Source organism: Somniosus microcephalus, chromosome 17 (genome assembly GCF_052327205.1).
Source record: "Somniosus microcephalus isolate GS21.2 chromosome 17, FLI_Smic_1.0, whole genome shotgun sequence".
Classification (NCBI taxonomy): domain Eukaryota; kingdom Metazoa; phylum Chordata; class Chondrichthyes; order Squaliformes; family Somniosidae; genus Somniosus; species Somniosus microcephalus.
This window is the reverse complement of record NC_141003.1, coordinates 16,033,406-16,053,976: the sequence shown is the minus strand read 5'-3', so window position 1 is coordinate 16,053,976 and position 20,571 is coordinate 16,033,406. Positions and strand designations below refer to the sequence as shown.

General features: G+C 44.5%; 2 protein-coding genes and 1 pseudogene across 6 annotated transcripts in view; 1 reads left to right on the top strand and 2 right to left on the bottom strand.

Moving 5' to 3' along the window:
- The window catches only part of LOC147105528 (tyrosine-protein phosphatase non-receptor type substrate 1-like), a 535,426-nt pseudogene that overhangs the window by 95,695 nt on the left and 419,160 nt on the right, over positions 1 to 20,571 (bottom strand).
- The window catches only part of LOC147105533 (inositol 1,4,5-triphosphate receptor associated 2-like), a 176,700-nt gene that overhangs the window by 56,276 nt on the left and 99,853 nt on the right, over positions 1 to 20,571 (top strand). For 4 of the 5 annotated variants that reach the window (XM_086009964.1, XM_086009965.1, XM_086009966.1 and 1 more), the window contains exons 12-18: positions 1,021 to 1,080; positions 1,156 to 1,217; positions 1,316 to 1,418; positions 3,419 to 3,562; positions 7,497 to 7,598; positions 18,189 to 18,352; positions 19,757 to 19,862. In XM_086009964.1, coding sequence (XP_085866090.1) covers positions 1,021 to 1,080; positions 1,156 to 1,217; positions 1,316 to 1,418; positions 3,419 to 3,562; positions 7,497 to 7,598; positions 18,189 to 18,352; positions 19,757 to 19,862 — 741 coding nt within the window. The remainder of the gene's footprint in view (positions 1 to 1,020; positions 1,081 to 1,155; positions 1,218 to 1,315; positions 1,419 to 3,418; positions 3,563 to 7,496; positions 7,599 to 18,188; positions 18,353 to 19,756; positions 19,863 to 20,571) is intronic. The other variant, XM_086009967.1, reaches the window with a different exon arrangement.
- Positions 13,142 to 20,571, bottom strand: part of dnai7 (dynein axonemal intermediate chain 7) — a 227,593-nt gene continuing 220,163 nt past the window's right edge. The window contains exon 11 of the mRNA XM_086009971.1: positions 13,142 to 13,256. Coding sequence (XP_085866097.1) covers positions 13,227 to 13,256 — 30 coding nt within the window. The 3' untranslated portion in view covers positions 13,142 to 13,226. The remainder of the gene's footprint in view (positions 13,257 to 20,571) is intronic.

The window sequence follows — 20,571 nt, the reverse complement described above, 5'->3', positions numbered from 1 at the left end:
CCTCCTCATCTTCTCCCCCTTTCCATTCCCTGCCCAGTAGATGCATACAACATGTGTTCATAAGAAGATAGGAACAGGAATAGGCCATTCAGCCCCTCGAGCCTGTTTCGCCATTCAATGAGATCATGGCTGATCTGCCCTAACTCCACATACCTGCCTTTGGCCCATATCCCTTAATACCTTTGGTGTACAAAAATCTATTAATCTCTGATTTAAAATTAACAATTGATCTCGCATCAATTGCCGTTTGCGGAAGAGGGTTCCAAACTTCTACCACCCTTTGTGTGTAGAAGTATTTCCTAATTTCACTCCTGCAAGGTCTGGCTCTAATTTTTAGACGATGCCTCCTTGTCCTTGACTCCCCAATCAGCGGAAATAGTTTATTTACCCTATCTGTTCCCCTTAATATCTTGAAAACTTCAATCAGATCACCCCTTAACCTTCTAAATTCTAGGGAATATAACCCTAGTTTGTGTAATCTCTCCTCATAACTTAACCCCTTGAAATCTGTAATAACAGAAAATGCTGGAAAAACTCAGGCCGCCAGGGCAGCATCCGTGGAGAGAGAAAGAGTTAACGTTTCGTCAGAACTGGAAAAAAAAAAGTAGGAAATGGAAAGCAAGTCTTGGGGCTGGGAAAAGGGGGAGGGGCTGAAAGAACAAGGGAAGGTCAGTGATAGGATAGAAAGCAGGAGAGATTAAGAGACATTGAGAGACAGATATTCAAGGCAAGAGGAGGTGGTAATGGGACAGGTTAAGGAACAAAGGATGGCTCTAGATGAAGTGTGAATTGCGCTGGCAGAATGAAGGACAGCTGCCATGTGGGAGGGAAGAAAAAAGGCCAAACAAAAAGTGTGGGTATGTGATGGGGGCTGAGGTTATGATCTGAAATTGTTGAACTCTGAGTCCAGAGGGCTGTAGAGTGCCTCATCGAAAGATGAGGCACTCTACAGCCTGTGTTCGAAATCTCTAAATCTGTGTGCACTTGGTGTGTTTTAAAACTTGCCTCCTTTCTTTGCAGAGCCATAATCGTATTGAGGAACTTAAGCATTCCATTGTTGAATATTCCTTGGTTGTAGAGGTAAGATCCCTTTTTTGTAATATTTAAACAAAAGCAAAAAAATAATTCCAGTCTAAATTCCTGTCTTGACTCTAGGCCTTGCGAATGGAGAAGACCAAGTTAGAAAATCAACTGGTAATGCAACAGGAGCTAGCTTCGTGAGTAATGATCCCCAACACCCAGTAAATTAAATTGAGACATCTGTAACTTGTTTGCAATCCATCTCACATAATATTGTGTCTGTAATTGTTCATAGTGAGCACATTAATTCACCAGCGATGCACCAAGATGGATCCGGCATAACCAGGGCACCAAGCTCCTTGCAGTCGGAACTGTTAGATGCTCAAAATGTTTTTGAGGTATGTAGATTGAAGAATCTTGACATCTATTCGAAGAACTTCTCTAAAGAATACTTTACGCAGCGAGTTGTTACAATCCGGAATGCGCTGCCTGAAAGGGCGGTGGAAGCAGATTCAATGGTAACTCAAAGGGGAATTAGATATTTACTTGAAAAGGAAAAATTTGCAGGGCTATGGGGCAAGAGCTGGGTGAATGAGCGCAAAGAGCCAGCACAGGTACGATGGGCCGAATGACCACCTTCTGTGCTGTAACCTTCTATGCATGCTGCCAGATGTAGTTGGGGTTTCCTACAAACATACTCCTTGTGTAGATTTATACTAAAGGAAACTTGCTGGGAGAGATGGAGAATCTCCCTTTTTACACACTTGTTAAAAGATGCAAGAGGAAAAATTCCAAATTTGAGCAATGGTGAATTTGTGAGCTTCTGCTAATCATAGAAATTTGCGACACAGAAGGAGGCCATTCATCCCATCATGTCTGTGCTGGCCGAAAAAGAGCTTTCCAGCCTAATCCCACTTTCCAGCTCTTGGTCCGTGGCCTTGTAGGTTACGGCACTTCAAGTGCATTTCCAAGTACTTTTTAAATGTGATGAGGGTTTCTGCTTCTATTACCCTTTCAGGCAGAGAGTTCCAGACCCCCTCCACCCTCTGGATGAAAAAAGTTCTCCTCCACTCCCCTCTATTCTGTCTACCAATGACTTTAAATCTATGCCCCCTGGTTACTGATCTCTCTGCTAAGGGAAATAGGTGCTTCCTATCCACTCTATCTAGGCCCCTCATAATTTAAACACCTCAATCAAGTCTCCCCTCAGCCTCCTCTTTCAAGAAAAATAACCCCAGCCTATCCAATCTTTCCTCATAGCTAAAGTTCTCCAGTCCTGGCAACATCCTTGTAAATCTCTTCTGTACCCTCTCTAATGCAATCATATCTTTCCTGTAATAAAAACAGACAATGCTGGAAATACTCGGCAAGTCAGGCAGCATCTGTGGAGAAAGAAACAGAACTCTGTCTCTCTCCACAGATGCTGCTTGACCTGCTGAGTATTTCCAACATTGTCTGCTTTTATTTCAGATTTCCAGCATCCGCAGTATTTTGCTTCTGCACATCTTTCCTGTAATGTGACCAGAACTGTACGCAGTACTCTAGCTGTGGCCTGACTCGCGTTTTATACAGTTCACGCATTCTGCCATAATATGCCAGTAGACCATATTACAAAGCTGAGGTCTATGCTACGTAACACCATAGTGCATCTGATATCAAGAAAGTTTATTTGCCACTATAGATGTAAAGCTGAATCATGTTCAGTTGACTTTCACATTTGTTCAAGTCCCACTCCAGGGACTTGAGCACATAAAGCTAGGCTGACACTCCAGTGCAGTGCTGAGGGAGTGCTGCACTGTTGGAGGTGCCATCTTTCGGATGAGACGTTAAACCGCGGCCCGTCTGCTCTCTCAGGTGGACGTAAAAGATCTCATGGCGCTATTTCGAAGAAGAGCAGGGGAGTTCTCCCTGGTGCCCTGGCCAATATTTATCCCCTCAACCAACATAACAAAAACAGATTATCTGGTCGTTATCACTTTGCTGCTTGTGGGAGCTTGCTGTGCGCAAATTGGCTGCTGCGTTTCCCACATTACAACAGTGACTACACTTAAAAGTACTTCATTGACTGTAAAGCGCTTTGAGACGTCCGGTGGCCGTGAAGGCACTATATAAATTTAAGTCTTCTATTATTTAGTTTGCAAACATTTTTAAAATTTGAAGATCAGTAGTTGTGCTAAATTCAACGTGTTCGGATCAGAGTGCAAATCTGAGGTGCCCTTTAAAATAACTTTTGAATTTAGTTTTCGCTGACCACTTGGTTTGGGTGCTCTATTGCAGGAAAATAGGTCATGCGTACTGTTTTTTGAATCCTCGTGTCGAGTTATTTGAAGAATACTGTTTTGAAATAATAGCTCAAAAGTTCTTTTGTGTTTTGTGCACGTTTCTTGTTTTTTTTAAGATGAATAGTCCCGAATGGTCAAAGGTCTCCGACTGTAATACGACAGACTTCGATGAGTCGCTGGACAAGGAGGTGCTGATGTTGCTGCAGGGACCTGGGCCAGAGCAGGCAGCTGTACAATTCAAAATGATCGCCACACAGATGGTAAGATTTCCACCTGATTAATGCAGTGCAGTTTGGCGAGGTGAAGAAGGCAGAATATACAACCTTGTTCCATAGTGTCAGCTGTGGCTCTGGGGGTAGCGCTCTCTCCTCTCGAGCAGGAGGTTGTGGGTTCAAGGCCCGCTCCAGAGACTTGAGCATCATTATGCAAATTTTAATATCAGTACTGTGCTGCAACTGTAAAACAAAGAACGAATTTGCATTTATATAGCGCCTTTCGCAACCTTAAGATATCCCAAAGCACTTTTTGAAGTGTGGTCGCTGTTATTTGGTAGGCAGAGGTGGCAATCGATCGCGACACATCAAGATCTCATAAACAGCAATAAGTTAAATGACCAGGAAATCTATTTTTCTTGGTGTTGGTTGAGCAATAGATATTGGCCGAGAGTGGGAGAACTCCCCTGCTCTTCAAATAGTGCCCTGGGATCTTGTACGTCCACCTGATGGTGCGGACAGGGCCTCGGTTTAACATCTCATCTGAACGAGATACCTTCGACAGTGCAGCCTTACCCCAGTACCTCACTGGTGTGTCAGCCTAGATTATGTGTTCAAGTGGTGGAGTGGGACTTGAGTTCACAACCTCCTGAGGCGAGAGTGCTACCACCTGAGCCACAATGTTGCTCTGAAACTTGATTTCCTTCTCTAAAAGAGGTACCTGGTCCCAGGAGCACGACTAAGATTAATGCCTGGATTCTCCAGGCTCGAAGTTCCCAATCTGTGCTACAACATACTAGGCCTCAAATTCTCCTCCACCCAAAATTGAAATTAAATATTTTAGACTCCATGAAGAAAACGTTCATTTATATGGTACTTATCACATGCTCCGGGTGTTCCAAAGCGCTTCACATCGAATGAATTCAAGTGTAGTCACTGTCTATATAGGCAAACATGGCAGACAATTTTCTTTTTGTTCCAGTGATGTGTGCAATACTGGTAAAGAGAACTCCAATCATCACCATCTCAGAGCAACGAGGAACAGCCCATGAGAAGGTGGTGTGGGCCTTCTCCTTGAATGACTGTAGTCCTTGTGGCGAAAGTGCTCCCACAATGGTGTTAGGTAGAGAATTTCAGGATATTGACCCAGCAACGATGAAGGAACAGTAACAAATGTCTGAGTCAGGATGGTGTGTGATTTGGAGGGAAACATGGAGGTTATAACGTGGCCATGACATTGCTGCTCTTGTCCTTCTCCGTGGTAGAGGCTGCAGGGAAGGAAGATGGTGTCACATTCGGGGCCCCACAAAGAGCAAATGAGATGAATGACAAGTTAAACTGTTTCTGGCAGGGCTGCTTGAGTGATGGGCATATTCTAAAGTCTTTTTGGAAAACATATAAATGGAGAACCTCTGGTAATGGAAGTGCTATTTGTGGTCCCACGCACAGGTAACCCAGTTCCTCCCAGTGTGGTATGTTCTGGTAAGATGTTCAAGTGAAATTAAATAACAGTGAAGCCAATAATTGTACCTGTAATCATAAGTTGATATGTTGTCAAACCTGAACCACAAGTCGGGAAATTACTGTGACCTCTTCACATTGGTGAGGGTGAATTATTCTTTGTGCACAACCACATTTCTGTTGTCTCGCCTCACCCCTCCTACCTTGAAGGTGGTGACTTTATCTGGGGTATAGTCCTATTGCTAGCATGGCCATACTGTGTGGGAGCCTGCACAGAGACTGGTGGTAACATAAAAGCCAAATACTGTGGATGCTGGGAATCTGACAAGACCAGACGATGCTAGAAGCACTCAGCAGGTCAGGCAGCCTCTGGAGAGAGAGAGAAACTGAGTTAATGTCTCGGGTCAATGACCTTTCATCAGAACTGGAAGGAGTTGGAGTTTTAACAGTTTATAAGCAACTGCAGAGGCAAACGGTTCTTTGCTCCCACCACCCGACCTTTCCCTGGGGAGTTCCACGTTCTCACACTAAAGTTTTTCCAAAGTTTCTCCTGAGTTCCTTATTGGATTTATTGGTGACTATCTTATATTTATGGCCCCCAGTTTTGGACTCCCCCACAAATGGACACATCTCTACATCTACCCTATCGAACCCTTTCATAATTAAAAGAAAAGCCCCAGCCTGTTCAGACTTGTCCTCAACTGACCTCTGTACACAATTCTTACAGCAGTGGTCATTCAGTAACAGTTGGGAGCAGGAATCTCGGTTCGGATCCCCTCACTGAACACTGAAGCTAATTCGTCGCTCCCATCGTGACTTTGATGAGACTCGTCTACTCCGCATAGAGCAGAGATCAAACCTGCAACAACCTCCTGTATGCCTCAGTGCCACATCCTGTGCATTTACGCAATGACTTCTTGAAGGAGCTTTTAAATTGTTGGTGTAAAACATTTTTTTCACAAACTGCAAATCTCTCTTCCAGTCAAATAATTAGGGTTTAGTTTTACACAAAATACTGTCGAATCCAGAGCAATTTGTGATTACTCGAATGACTTCGTAGCTCAAACTGTAGTAGGACAATAGACGCCAATCTAAACTAGTACATGGCTCACGTAGCACGGAGGCCAGGAAATTCCTCCGACAAAGAGCAATCGACCCCTGCTATGGATTTCTGAAAGCAGTATTGGAGATGGAAGTCCTGGAATTATTTAAACAATTGGATGAGGCAGTTGGGAGATTGTCGGCTCTTTCTGGGTGGGTGGTCTTCTACCTCCGTATTTGCCTTGTAATCTTGTGGTATCATTATTGTTCCTCTGCCCATTTTGTGTCTCTGGCAATTTGTACTCGTGCACACGAATGTCAAAGCAATGCAAGGTGAACATTTAACTGCAAAGTATCTCCTAGTATAGTATTCCATATTGCATCTCTCAATATTCCACAGTCTCCTTTAGTTTAGTTTAACTGCCTCTTGAGTGTTAACCTGTGACAACACCATTATCTGTGCTATTGTGTATTTGCCATAGTTGGCTATGGTAACAGACTCAACTATTCTCCTGGCTGGCCTCCCATCTTCCACCCTCCTCCAACTTGGGCTCATCCAAAACTCTGCCCGTATCCTAACTCTCACCAAGTCGCGTTCACCCTGGCTGACCTACGTTGGCTCCTGGTCCACCAATGCCTCTCTCTCAAAATTCTCATCCTAGTGTTCAAATCCCTCCATGGCCTCTCCCTGCCCTATCTCCGTAACCTCCTCCAGCCCTACAACCCTCCAAGATCTGTGCGTTCCTCCAATTCTGACTCTTTGTGTATCACCAACCTCCTTCACCCAGCATTGGCGGCCGTGCCTTCAACTGTCTACACCCCAAGCACTGGAATTCCCTCCACAAACCTCCCTCTCTCCTTTTTAAGATGCTCCTTAAAACCTACCGTTTTGGTCACCTGTCCTAATTTCTCCTTACGTGGTTGGTGTCAAATTTTGACTGAACGCACCTGTGAAGCGCCTTGGGACATTTTGCTGCGTTAAAGGTGCTATATAAATGCAAGTTGTTATTGGTCGGTGATTTACAGGTTCACGTGAATGGTCTCTGCGACCTAAAGCTATTTTCCAGGAATGATCTCTGCTCTTTCATTCACGTTTATTTAATCGCAATGTAATGCCAGCTGTTTCTCCCATTTGGGGCAGAAAGGCTGACGTAAGAAAACTACTAGGCACTTGGTCTAAGCGTTAAACAAGGCTTTAATCAACTGTTTTACAACATGGAGATCTAGTTGTGTCCTTCACTAGTTCCTGTTAAGAATGTCCTGCGCAAGCTGGGCCCGTGCCCGAGTATTTATACTCTCCCTGGACAGCGCCACCCGCAGGCCGCTCAGTATTATTTTGAGAGTCTTTCTTTCATGAATGACTGACTGATTCATGTCAAAGACCATTGAAATCCAAAGGGTTAGTGAAGCTCCCCCCCTCCCCGCCCCCTTTTTTTCAGCGACTGGCTTCTAAATATATAAATGTCGAAATACTTTGCAGACAACCGAGCTCTCTGAAGAAATTGAGGCGCTGGTGACGTGGTTGACGCAAATAGCCGAACTGGAAATAAACTGCAAAGATCTGAATGAAGCTAAGCTTGAGGTAAGTCTCAAAGGGTGAAGCTTACTCTGATCTCCTCTTGCAAATGAGCTTTTCAGCCTTTGAAGTGGTGCAAAGTATATTACGTATATGTGGGTTGTTTTAAGCTTGGAGCGAGTTGGGTTTAACCAGCTCTGCCTCTGATCGTACGGATAAGATTGCTTTGTTGTGATCACAAACGACCTGGTCCATCAGTTAGGTTACAGACTCGGTTGGCTTTGAATCATCATTGTTTATTTGAGGTGATAGTTCCTGTTTTTAAAATTTGGATTTCTTCAAACGTACTTGGTGTTGAGAATTATTTTTATAATATGCCCCGATTTTGTAAAACTTGCATTCATTTCTGATCTCCACCTGTTGATTATAGGTTAAAACCCTCTTGCTATTTAGCTCAGGGGGATTTGGAAGCTCTGCAGATTTTTGTACACAAATGTTAATTGCCCTTAAGGGAGGACTGGCAACACTTGTTAAATGGTAGAAATTGAGGACTTGCCCAGCAAGCATTCCAAGTGTGACATTCTCAAACACGTACACCCAGCAGGAGTCGGTGATTGCAAGGGGATGTAGAGGAAGAAAATTTGGGGGAGGAAGGGTTAATCATTTTGAAGACTTCAATATAGTTTTAATACATAATGGTCTGACACTGGATGTATTTTAATCATTATGGCAGGGTACATAGTGATAGTGCCACTGGTCAGATCAGATTTGACTGTCTCCATTTGTTGGGTCAAAAAGAAGTGAAGAATATCCAGCAGATTCCCAGATCCCAGTTGTTGGGTTACGTCCACAAAGGGAATTCTCTGTACCAGTGGTGCTCTCGGGCTGAATATTGTCATTTCTTGTGCTGTGCAGTTGACCATGAGCCTGTCGGCACAGGTGTCTCATTTACAAGTGCATTTGGGTAAACTTTACATTGTCAAGTGTCCATCGTAGCCTGTGGTTAGCTGCTATTTCTGTAGTACCTATAAATGTAACCTGATGTTTGCAGAAGCATTTCCTCCCCCTCCCACATTGAATTAGAAGCCCGGATTGTAACTCTGGGTGGGTGTGTTGTGTGGGCAGGTTGAGGCGGGCTAGGAAACACCCTTTACATTGACAATGGCAGGATTGGTTAATTTTAAGCAAATTGAGGTCAGGTTACATAAACGTGGTTTGTATTCGCTCGTGTTTAGAAGGTTGAGGGGTGATCTAATCGCGGTGTTTACCCTATCAAATCCTTTAATCATTTTCGATAGAGAAACTATTTCCTGTGTTGCGGGAATCCAGATCAAGGGGGCAGATCTTTAAAATTAGAGCCAGGCCATTTAGGAGTGAAATTAAGAAATACAGTTTCACACAGAGGATAGTGGAAATCTGGAACTCTCTCCTCAGAAGGCTGTGAATGCTGGGGGTCAATTGAAATTTTCAAAATGGAGATCGATAGATTTTTGTTAGGTCAGGACATCAAGGGATATGGATCAAAGGCAAGAAAATAGGGTTGAGGTACAGGTCAGACATGATCTGACTGAATGGCGGAACAGGCTTGAGAGGCTGAATGGCCTCCTCCTGTTCCTACGTAACTCCCTGGCCTTTTAACACTTCCGGAGCCTAGCGGGAATCGTTACCTGACCAGCATTCCTGCTCCCCATGACCCACGAGGAAACGTTCTATTAAAACAAGTGAAACATTAAACTTACTGGGCCTCTTCTGACCCCAGTCTTGACGCCCACCAACTTCACTGGCGGGTCTGGCACTATGTTACTCAGATTTGCGAGAATCGGGCAAACACTTTGAGGGCCGAATGACATCATCGGACCCCGACTCTCAAATATTAATAAGGCACCTGCCTGCCCATGGCGGCGCCTATAAGTAGCGGGGTTAAAATGGCGGCGGGAGCAAAACCCGCTCACTTGCCCCATTCCCGCCTGGCGGGCAGGGTTAATACAGGACCGAAAGCTTCTCGAGTCGCTTTGGAAAATGCGGTTGTACTGGAGATCTGTACTGCCAGTTTGGAGCAGGGTCTATGGTGGTTTTGCTATCTGGCATCAAACTGCTGGCATTACACAGTGATGGAGGAAGTCAGATGTGCACGGGCAGTGGTCCAGGTCAGATCTTCCACGCAGGGTGACGTAAGAAAACTACTAGGCACTTGGTCTGAGTATTAAACAAGGCTTTAATCAACTGTGTTTCAACATGGAGATCTAGTTGTCCTTTACTAGTTCCTGTTAAAGAATGTCCTGAGCAAGCTGGGCCCATGCCCGAGTATTTATACTCTCCCTGGACAGCGCCACCAGCAGGCCGCCCAGTATTACTTCGTCATTTCCACATGAATGACGAGATACATGTCACAGGGTGTCTGACCGCCTTCGCGATGCGCTCTGCGCTCTGATGGCTTTTAAATACAGGACCATTGTGAACACTTAATTTTGAAAGCTTTGCCTTGAAAGGGAATTGGATATGTAAATTTGCAAGACTATGGGGTTAGAGCAGGGGGGAGTGGGACTCATTGGAGAGCTCTTTCAAAGGGCCGGCACAGGCACGATGGGTCGAATGGCCTCCTTCTGTGCTGTATGACTATTATTTTATTAAGGGTGGGCTTTTCATCCTAGATACCATTTCAGTGTTCGGCTATATTGTCTAAATTCTGGTTTTAGGAAGTTTTTTTTAAATTTTAATTTGCACTTCAAACCGAAGTTGTGGGGAATACCTTTTAGGGAATGAATTCAGTTCTTGTGTGACTTTCCAACAAACCTGCATTAGTGTCTTGTTCCTCTGAGAGGTTAATCCTGTGATAAAACAAACAAAACACCTCTACAAACTTCTGCTTTATCTGCCCTGATTTCTCTGGCTTCTTCCCTATTCTATTGTTAACTTTCATTTTAATTTGAAGTTAAATATTCTATTCTAACTTTTTTTTAAACTTTTTTTTAAGTTTAAAATTCCTATCTGGCATTCTCTTGAGACTTCTACCCTGCCATTGCAGACCTGGTTCTGTATGTTATTAAAGGTGTATTCACACCACGGGGTGGATTTTGAACGCACCTTTTTTTCATTAAAGGGCAGGCGATCGGCTCTGCCAGATTGCAGCCCAGATGATCAGGACGAATATAAAGCACTGACGAGGCCACAACTGGAATATTGCGTCCACTTCTGGTCACCACACTTTAGGAAGGATGTGAAGGCCCTTGAGAGGGTGCAGAGGAGATTTACCAGAATGGTTCCAGGGATGGGGGATCTTAGCTACAAGGACAGGTTGGAGAAGCTGGATTTGTTTTCATTAGAGCAAAGGAGGTTAAGGGGAGATTTGATAGAGGTGTGCAAGATTATGATGGGTTTGGATAGGCTAGACGGGGAAAGGCTGTTCCCACTAGTTGATGGTACAAGGACTAGGGGACACAGATTTAAGGTTTTGGGCAAGAGATACAGGGGGGATGTGAGGAAAAACTTTTTTATGCAGCGAGTGGTGAGGACCTAGAACTCGTTGCTGACAAGTGGTGGAAGCGGAGACACTCAATGTTTTCAAGGGGAGACTGGATAGGCACTTGAGGGAAATAAACTTGCAGGGCTACGGGGATAGAGCGGGGGAATGGGACTGACTGGATTGCTCTACAGAGAGCTGGCACGGACTCGATGGGCCAAATGGCCTCCTTCTGTGCCATTATGACTCTAACTGTGTACCTGTACAGCTCCAGTGTGGTATGAATTCAGCTCCACTGTATCCGGATCCAACGCCTGCGATGCCAGAGGGAAGAGGTGTGAGACTACTCTGAGGACATAGTCTTGCTGTGCTTCGCTTCAGATTCCGTTCACTTGAGTTGCACCGCACAAGTTCAGCATTGGTGCCAAACTGGACGGAGTGGATGAGCTGTAACTCGGCCCCTGAGTGGAGCTGGTACTTTGAAGGAATTACATTTACAGCGCACCTTTCAAGACCTCGAGACATCCCAAAGTGCTTTACAGCCAATGATTTACTTCTGCATTGTAGCCACTGTTGTAATGTAGGGAAACATGGCAGCCCATTTGCACACAGCAAGCTCCCACAAACAGCAATGTGATAATGAGCAGATGTGATATTGGCAAGCAACAAAGTAGAATAGCAATGGGAAACATTTAAAACGGTGTTCAACAGAGTGCAGGAACAATATATTCACTAAAAGGAAAGAACAAACTAAACAGTATGGGACTCCATGCATGAATAAAGCCATAAGGGATCAATTGAGGGTAAGGAAAGGGACATATATTAAGTACATAGACAGCAGGGGCGTGCATGATAAGGGAGAATACAAACAGATTAGGAGAGAAGTCAAAAAAACAATTAGGGAGGCAAAGAGGAACTGTGAATTTAAATTATGAAGGAACATAAAACAAAATAGTAAAGCATTTTACAGGCACATCAATAAAAAAGGAAGGTTGGGATGGGAATAGGGCCATTAAGGGATAGACCGGATAATACCACAGGTAACGATAGAGAGATGGCAGAAATATTAAATAATTATTTTGCTTCAGTATTTACCAGGGAGATGGAACAGGTGGACATGACATTGGATGATGAGATTAGTAATGAGTTAAGAGCATTTAAAATAAAAGGGGATATATTAAATAAACTAATCAAAATCAGAGGATAAAACCCCTGGTCCAGATGGATTGCATCCACGCCTTTTAAAAGAATCTAGGGAAGAGATAGCAGAGGCATTACTACACATATTTAATAAGTCATTAAAAAAAGGTGTAGTGCCAGAGGACTGGCGGATAGCTAATGTAATACCGATATTTAAGAAGGGGGATAGAGCATGTCTAGGGAATTATAGACCAGTCAGCGTAACAACAGTGATAGGAAAAATAATGGAATCCCTACTAAAGGAGAAAATAGAAGAACATCTAGAAACCAAAAACATAGTAATGAATAGTCAGCATGGATTTCAAAAGGGAAAGTCTTGCTTGACCAACCTAATTGAATTTTTTGAAGAGGTGACGGAGAGAGTAGACAATGGTTATGCAGTAGATGTAATTTACCTAGATTTTCAGAAGGCCCCCGATAAGTTTCCCCATAATAGACTGATGAACGAGGTCAGAGAATGTGGAGTCAGGGGACAAGTAGCAGAATGGATTGCTGGCTGGCTTCAGGACAGAAATCAGAGAGTGGGAGTAAAGGGTAGCTATTCAGAGTGGCAGAAGGTGGGTAGTGGTGTTCCACAAGGATCAGTGCTGGGACCACTGTTATTCACAATTTATATTAACGATTTAGACTTTGGAATCTAAAACACAATTTCTAAATTTGAGGGTGACTCCAAATTGGTGGGTATAGTCAATACTGAGGAGGACTGGAACAAATTACAGGAGGACATTAATAAACTTGCAGAATGGGCATATAATTGGCAAATGAAATTCAACACTGATAAATGTGAGGTATTACATTTTCGTAGAAAGAATAAGGAGGTTGTAGGAACGGAGGTTCCTATCAAAGACTGAGTTCGACTCAGGCAATTAAAATAATGAACTTTAATGAAATGAAACAAGTTTAAACTGGAAACTGCCAGAACACATCAATAACAGGTCTACTCTCCTTGAGGGCTCCACGAGGACTGATCCTCTGGTCAGAAGACTGACCTCATGACGTCATCACGTTCTTCCCACCATTGGGGCATCACGTGACTAACGGCATGACATCACGTTGACACCGTGCTGTAAAGGTAACTAGACATTGTGCAGTCAAACAGTGTAATTAAAGGTACAGGCACAGACAGTAACTACATTGCTGTTAAAGGAATTATGTACAACCGCTCTGGGTCCTTTGGTGGCTCCGCCACACGGTCACTTATTACTTGGAGGGTGCGAGTCTAGGTGGGGTAGGGGAACAAAGGGATCTCAGAGTAAAAATACACAAATCACTAAGTAGCGGCACAGGTTAGCAAGGCCATAAAAAAGCAAACCAAGCACTAGGTTTATTTCTAGAGGTACAGAATTGAAAATTAGGGAAGTTATGCTAAACCTGTATTGAATCTTGGTTAGACCACACCTCGAGTACTGCGTACAATTCTGGTTGCCATATTATAAAAGGATATAGAGGCACTGGAGAGGGTGCAGAGAAGATTTACAAGGATGATACCAAACGTGAGGGTATACATATCAGGAAAGGATGAATTGGCTGGGTCTCTTTTCTCTTGGGGGAAAAAAAGAAGGCTGAAGGGTGACCTAATAGAGGTCTTTAAAATTATGAAATGTTTTGATAGAGTAGATAGTGTTTCCACTTGTGGAGAAGAGCATAACTAGAGGCCATCAATATAAGATAGTCACCAAGAAATCCAATAGGGAATTCAGAAGAAACTTCTTTACCCAAAGAGTGGTGAGAATGTGGAACTCGCTACCACAGAGAGTGGTTGAAGTGAATAGTATAGATGCATTTAAGGGGAGGCTAGACAAGCATATGAGGGAGAAGGGAATAGAGGGTTATGCTGATAGATTTGAGGCAACACCTGCCCTTATACCTCCTCCCTTCCCACTGTCCAGGGCCCCAAACACCCCTTCCAGATGAAACAGCGATTTACTTGTACTTCCTGCAATTTAATATACTGTATTCGCTGCTCACGATGCGGTCCCTTCCACATTGGGGAGACGGAATGCAGATTGGGCGACCGCTTTGCTGAACACCTCCGTTCAGTCCGTAAGGGGGACCCCGAGCTTCTGGTCGCCTGTCACTTTAATTCATCGCTTCAGTCCCACTCTGATCTCTCTGTCCTCGGCCTATTACATTGCTCCAATGTAGCTCAACGTAAGCTCGAGGAACAGCACCTCATCTTTCGATTAGGCACTTTACAGCCTTCTGGACCCAACAATGAGTTCATCAATTTGAAATTATAACCCCTGCCCCCATTTTTCATGCTGTATAATTTTGCCATTCCCATTTGCAACATTTTATCTTTCCTGCCTCTTACAAAAGCATAGAATATTCCTTCAATTCCTTCCTCCCCCTCTGTCTCTGCACCTGCTTAATATCTGTTACATCTCCAGCTTTTTCCAGTTCTGAAGGGTCCCAGACCTGAAACGTTAACTCTGTTTCTCTCTCCACGGATGCTGCCTGGCCTGCTGAGTTTTTCCAGTGTTTTCTGTTGTTATTTGGGATCTTTTACTGTCCAGCTGAGCGGTTCATCCGAAAGTCGGCACCTGGAGTGTTGGCCTAGATTTTGTGCTCGAGTCTCTGGAGTGGTACTTGAACCCACAACCTTCTAACTCCCGGGCGAGAGTGCTGCCCACTGAGCCACGGTTGATCAGTGTGTAACTTGAGCATTATGGTCCATTACTCACTTGAAATATTTTGACCCCTATTAATTTGGAGCCACATTCGTTCCGAACTGTGAAGGTCCGCACAGCCTCTGCCAGTGCCAGTTTTGACTCCACTGTTCGGAGCACCAGCCTAAGCAGTGAAATCTTGGTCCTCTTTTTTTTTCTTGTCAAAAATAACTTTTTCCGCCCCCCCCCCCCCCCCCCCCTTTTTCAATCCCTGTTGGTGGATGTGGCCAGCCCCCATTCCGCACTTGCTCACTTGTCTCAATCCAGCCTTCCCTACTGCTGATGAGGGGATTCTGCCCCACATTCTTGACCCCTGATGGGCCCAAAATTGACACCCCTCGACAACCTCCAGCATCATGCAGCAGGGCAACCCAGGTGCTGGAGGAGGTGAGAGGAGGAGGAGGAGGCCAAGACTGCAGGAGCTGTATTTTCAACCTTGCAATGTTTCTTTGTTTCATTTGCTGGGCTTTTGATTAGAACAGGGCTATGGGGAGCGAGCAGGGGGCTGTGGAACTAATTGGTTAGCTCATTCCAAGCACAGGCACAAGGGGCCGAGTGGTCGCCTCCTGTGCTGTATGATTCTATGATGAGGAAGGAGCTGGGAAGTCTGAATTAAGTTTAATTGTTCTACTTGAGGTATCTCATTTAATTTCTAATCAATGTGACATTGAGTGAGCAATTTCAGACCTAACTTGTAACTACATTTATCTTCCCCCTAACTCCTTCCTCTTTTATTAGTGAAGTGCATCATCTTCACTGAGTGGTTTTTTCTGCAAACCAGCAAACTGAAGAAACAATGGCCCAGAAATTCGGGTTGGGGGCTGCCCGCGGGTGCAAGCCCCCGACCTACACTTACCTAGCGCGCCGGCAGTTGAGCTCTGGGCCTGCGTAGAATTCCTCTCCGGGGCCTGGCCCAGAGGCCGGCGCACTGTGCTGGCGTGTCCCAGGGGCGTAGTTAGTGCGATGCGTCCCCTGGGATCACGTGAGCCATGGGCAGCCAATCGGGGGAGGGAAAAGCCCATTCATAAGATTGCCAGAAAGACCTGTCAAAACGTATGAATGCTGAGGGCCCAAAACAGTAGTTAACCTTCAAATAATTTTTTTTTAAATCACACTTTTTAATTAAACTATAAATTACATTAAATAACTATTTTAAACAATAATTTAAATTTTTGAAAAATAATTTTATTAAAAAACAGGGCTAAAAATAAACTTACCTTGCTTTTAAAGTATTTAAAAATAATAAACCTGTGGAAAAAATGTTTTAATTTTAATTAATTGACCACTTACCTTTTTAAAATGCAGTCCTTACGCCTGGTTTTTACATTTCTAAAATCTAAAGACTTACCCTCACGGAAAAACCTGTTTAAATTTTTTAAAAACGGAAGTTCAAAGCGCACGCGCAGACTCCCGCGCACATGCGTTCGACCTCTGAACCCCTTTGTTCAGAGGATCGGAAGTGCCGGCTTCCCGTGCATGCAAGAAACCGGCACTTCCATCGGGTCCACGCATGAGTACCCCGTGCGTACTTGCGCGTTGGGACCCGAATTTCTGGGCCAATATTTTTTAATTCCTCTGATTGAAATCTGATGCTCAGATAGTCCCTCTCCCACAGATCCACCTTACTATGTCGGCTGTGGCTCAGTGGGTAGTACACTCGCCTCTGAGTCAGAAGGTTGTGGGTTCAAGTCCCACTCCAGAAACTTGAGCATAAAAATCCAGGCTGACCGTGCAGCACTCCCTCAGCACTGCAGTGTCAGGTGCCGTCTTTCAGATGAGACATTAAACCGAGGCCCCGTCTGCGCTCTCAGGTGGATGTAAAAGATCCCGTGGCACGATTTCAAAGAGGAGCAGGGGAGTTATCCCCAGTGTCCTGGCCAATATTTATCGCTCAATCAACATAACAAAAACAGATTATCTGGTCATTATCACATTGCTGTTTGTGGGAGCTGGCCGTGTGCAAATTGGCTGCTGCATTTCCTACATTACAACAGTGACTACACTTCAAAAGAGTACTTCATTGGTTGTAAAGCGTTTGAGACGTCCGGTGGTCGTGAAAGGCGCTATATAAATGTAAGTCTTTTATTTAGTTTCTCTACCCATTCTCCCGCACCCCTCCCTCACGCACGCACGCACACACACACATTCAAGTAAATTAATTCCTACTTTCCAAGCAGTCAGTTGTCAAAATAGCTTTCACATGAACTCGTTTTAATCATCGCTCTTTGCCACATTCACTGTAGGCTTGAAGTTTGCAATCTAATAAAGGAAGTTGCTGCTTTTTTTTTTTTAAGGGGAAGTAACTAAAATGAGCTCACAATCCTAACTTCAGATGGAAATGGAATGTCGTCTCATTTTATTCCGAATCAATGTGCAAAGGTACTTTTATGCAATGTTTGAGTCTTCCTAATCTGTAGCTACATTTGTCTCATTTTAACCATTTTCCCCCCTAACTCCATCCCCACTTATTAGTCACTGGCTCGAAGTCCTGAAAATATGAGTGAAACTAATAATCTATTTCTACCTTTTTTCTTTCTAACCTCCATTTCTCACTTTTTTGTGTTGTGTGTACACGCTCCATGCCTCGGACTAGGGTAGGGTGACCGTACATCCCCGTTTTCCAGGGATGGTCCCCGGATGAGGTAATGTGCCCTCAGGTGAACAACGTACCCGGAAGAATCCCTGGTTCACGAAACGCGTCCCTGAAGTGTACCCCGGGCAGTGAGTGTACCTCTTCCCCCCACCCCCCCTCTCCCTGAGCTATCAGTTTGCTATAAGGCTAAATTTAAGAACAACTTGTACAATGGCCAGAGTGACTCACGACGTGCGTGCGTCTGGCCGGTCTTTCTGCGCATGGCCGGTGGTTGTTCAAGTTTCTGGCCAGGCTCGGGCTGCTGGATTGTCTGCACCAGGTGCGACCTCAGTCACCTGAGGTTGGTCGGGTGCGACCTCAGTCACCTGAGGTTGGTCGGGTGCGACCTCAGTCACCTGAGGTTGTGTGGCTGAGTGGCAAATGTTATCTGATAACGCTCCTGTGAATTGCCTTGGGACGCTTTACTATGTTAAAGGCGCTATATAAATACAAGTCGTTGTTAGCGGTGACGCTAGCCACTCTCCCATTGGCAGCATCTGGATCTGGCACCTTGTTGCATGCGACCGAATGGAACATTGCTTTGCACTGTGGTACACATGGCTGATGGGACCATGGAAAAGCTGCTTCAGCAGTACTGCCCTTCTCAACCAGCGCGCCTTGATTTTGGCCTCCTCGATAACAAAGCCCTCTGAGCGGTCGGTTTGCCCTTTTTTAATTCTCTCTCATTGTTTCAGCATCTGAAGGATAATCTGCAGGAGAGAAGACGTCAATGGCTCCGGAGCATCAGTGCCTTGGAGGAACAGAAGTTGGCCGCAGACCAGGTGTACGTAAGGTTGGCGAGCAACTTTCGGAGAAGCAAAACTGAGCAGCTGCACCTGAAGAAGAAAGAAGTCACCAGGTGTGGACGGTGAAATCGGAAATAATTCATTGGTTTTGGACGGGTGGCTTGCTGGATAATGAAGATTCTGCTTTCAGGCACTTAAAGGGTGAAATTATGAGGACAGGTTGCATAGACTAGGCTTGTATTCCCGTGAATATAGAAGATTGAGGGGTTAAAGATGATTAAAGGAGTTTTTTTATTCGTTTATGGAATATGGGCATCGCTGGCAAGGCCAGCATTTATTGCCCATCCCTAGAGAAGGTGGTGGTGAGCTGCCACCTTGAACCGCTGCAGTCCGTGTGGTGAAGGTACTCCCACAGTGCTGTTAGGGAGGGAGTTCCAGGACTTTGACCCAGCGACGATGAAGGAATGACGATATATTTCCAAGTTAGCTGAAAGGGTAAATAGAGAGAAACTATCTCCTCTAGTGGGGGAGACCAGAACAAGGGGACGTAACCTTACAATTAGAGCCAGGCTGTTCAGGGGTGATGTCAGGAAGCACTTCTTCACACAAAGGGTAGTGGGAATCTGGAACTCTCCTCCCAAAAAGCTGCTGAGGCTGGAGGTCAATTGAAAATTTTAAAACTGAGATTGATGGTTCTTTGTTAGGTAAGGGTATTCAGGATTTACGGAACCAAGGTGGGTAAAGGTGCAATTTAGTTAAGATACAGATCAGCCATGATCTAATTGAATAGCGGAACAGGTCCGAGGGGGCTGAATGGCCTCCTCCTCCTGTGTTCCTTTGTACCCAGTGTTGGTATCAAATACTCCCAGTCAGTACAAACTGCATGCAGGGTAATGATCCACTACAAATCCCCAACAATGCGTCTTAACTGCTTGCGCGACACTCGCACCTCTCGCACCAGCCGTCCCCGCTCTTCCCCAGTTTAGTGCCAAAGAATGTGGTGTTGACTTGTGGAGTACCAATAAAAATTGCTTCAATATTTTATCTAAATTAGTGTATTTGTTGTTCCACAGTAATAAATCACAGTTACAATCTAATGGGGAATGTTTCATTGCATTTATGTAGAACTGAAATTTAAAAGAAAAATTCCAGCAGAGCTGTTCCAAGCTTCTAGCAGTCTGTGTTAACACATCACTAACACACGAGATATAAAGAAAAGATAAATGAGTGCTGTGTGAGTTGCTAAAGCAGTGGGATTGTGTTTACTAGCTTGTCAGTGACATACATGGAAGCATAGAAACGGAATCACTTCTGTAAGGGCTGTTTAGCTTGTGTTGTTTTAATGATTGGAGGGGTGGGGGGAGAGAGCAGCAGATCGCTGCTGAGTTTTGATGTTTGTGTGTGCAGTGATACTAGTGCTTTAGGAGGGTCCTAGTACATGGGGATTGCCACCCCTTTCGCAGGTGTGTGCTGCTTTAATGTCACCGTGAACTTGTGGCTTTCTGCTGGTCCCACAGGCTGCACGAGCTCGAAGCACAGCAACAGCTAACGGAGAAAGCGGCAGCTGGCTACAGACTTCAGCTGCACCAAGTTAGCCAACAGCTTGAGGATCTGCAAAAAGAGGCAAGTTTATGTCTCTCAAAAGTGCCTGTAATGGTTGGCGTGTGCCTTTTTTGTTCTGACTTTTTAAAGCGATAATGCCCTGGATTGTATGAGAAGAATTCTTTCACTGGTGAGCTATTTTGAAGTTTTGTGGCGTTCGGTATTGAAGGAAGTGAGGGAGATGGTGTGGGTGGTTGCTTGTACCTTTAAAGCAGTTTGTGTATTTTTTATCAATTTTAACCATAGGGTTTATTTCAGCTAACTGGTCTTACAAAAAGATTTTTGTCAGTATATTTTTAATAAAAGTTCAAAAGGAACTATCAGAACTTAGTTACACTTTCATAAGTAACCATAACCTGTGTGTATTTATAGCGAGTGTGTGTATATATATATATATATATATATATATATATATATGTATATGTGTGTGTATATATGTCACTGTTGCAATGTGGGAAACACAGCAGTCAATTTGTGCACAGCAAGGTCCCACAAACAGCAATGTGATGATGACCAGATAATCTGTTTTTGTTATGTTGATTGAGGGATAAATATTGGCCAGGACACCGGGGATAACTCCCCTGCTCCTCTTTGAAATAGTGCCATAGGATCTTTTCCGTCCACCTGAGAGCAGACGGGGCCTCGGTTTAATGTCTCATCTGAAAGACGGCACCTCCGACAGTGCAGCGCTCCCTCAGCACTGCACTGCGAGTGTCAGCCTAGATTTATG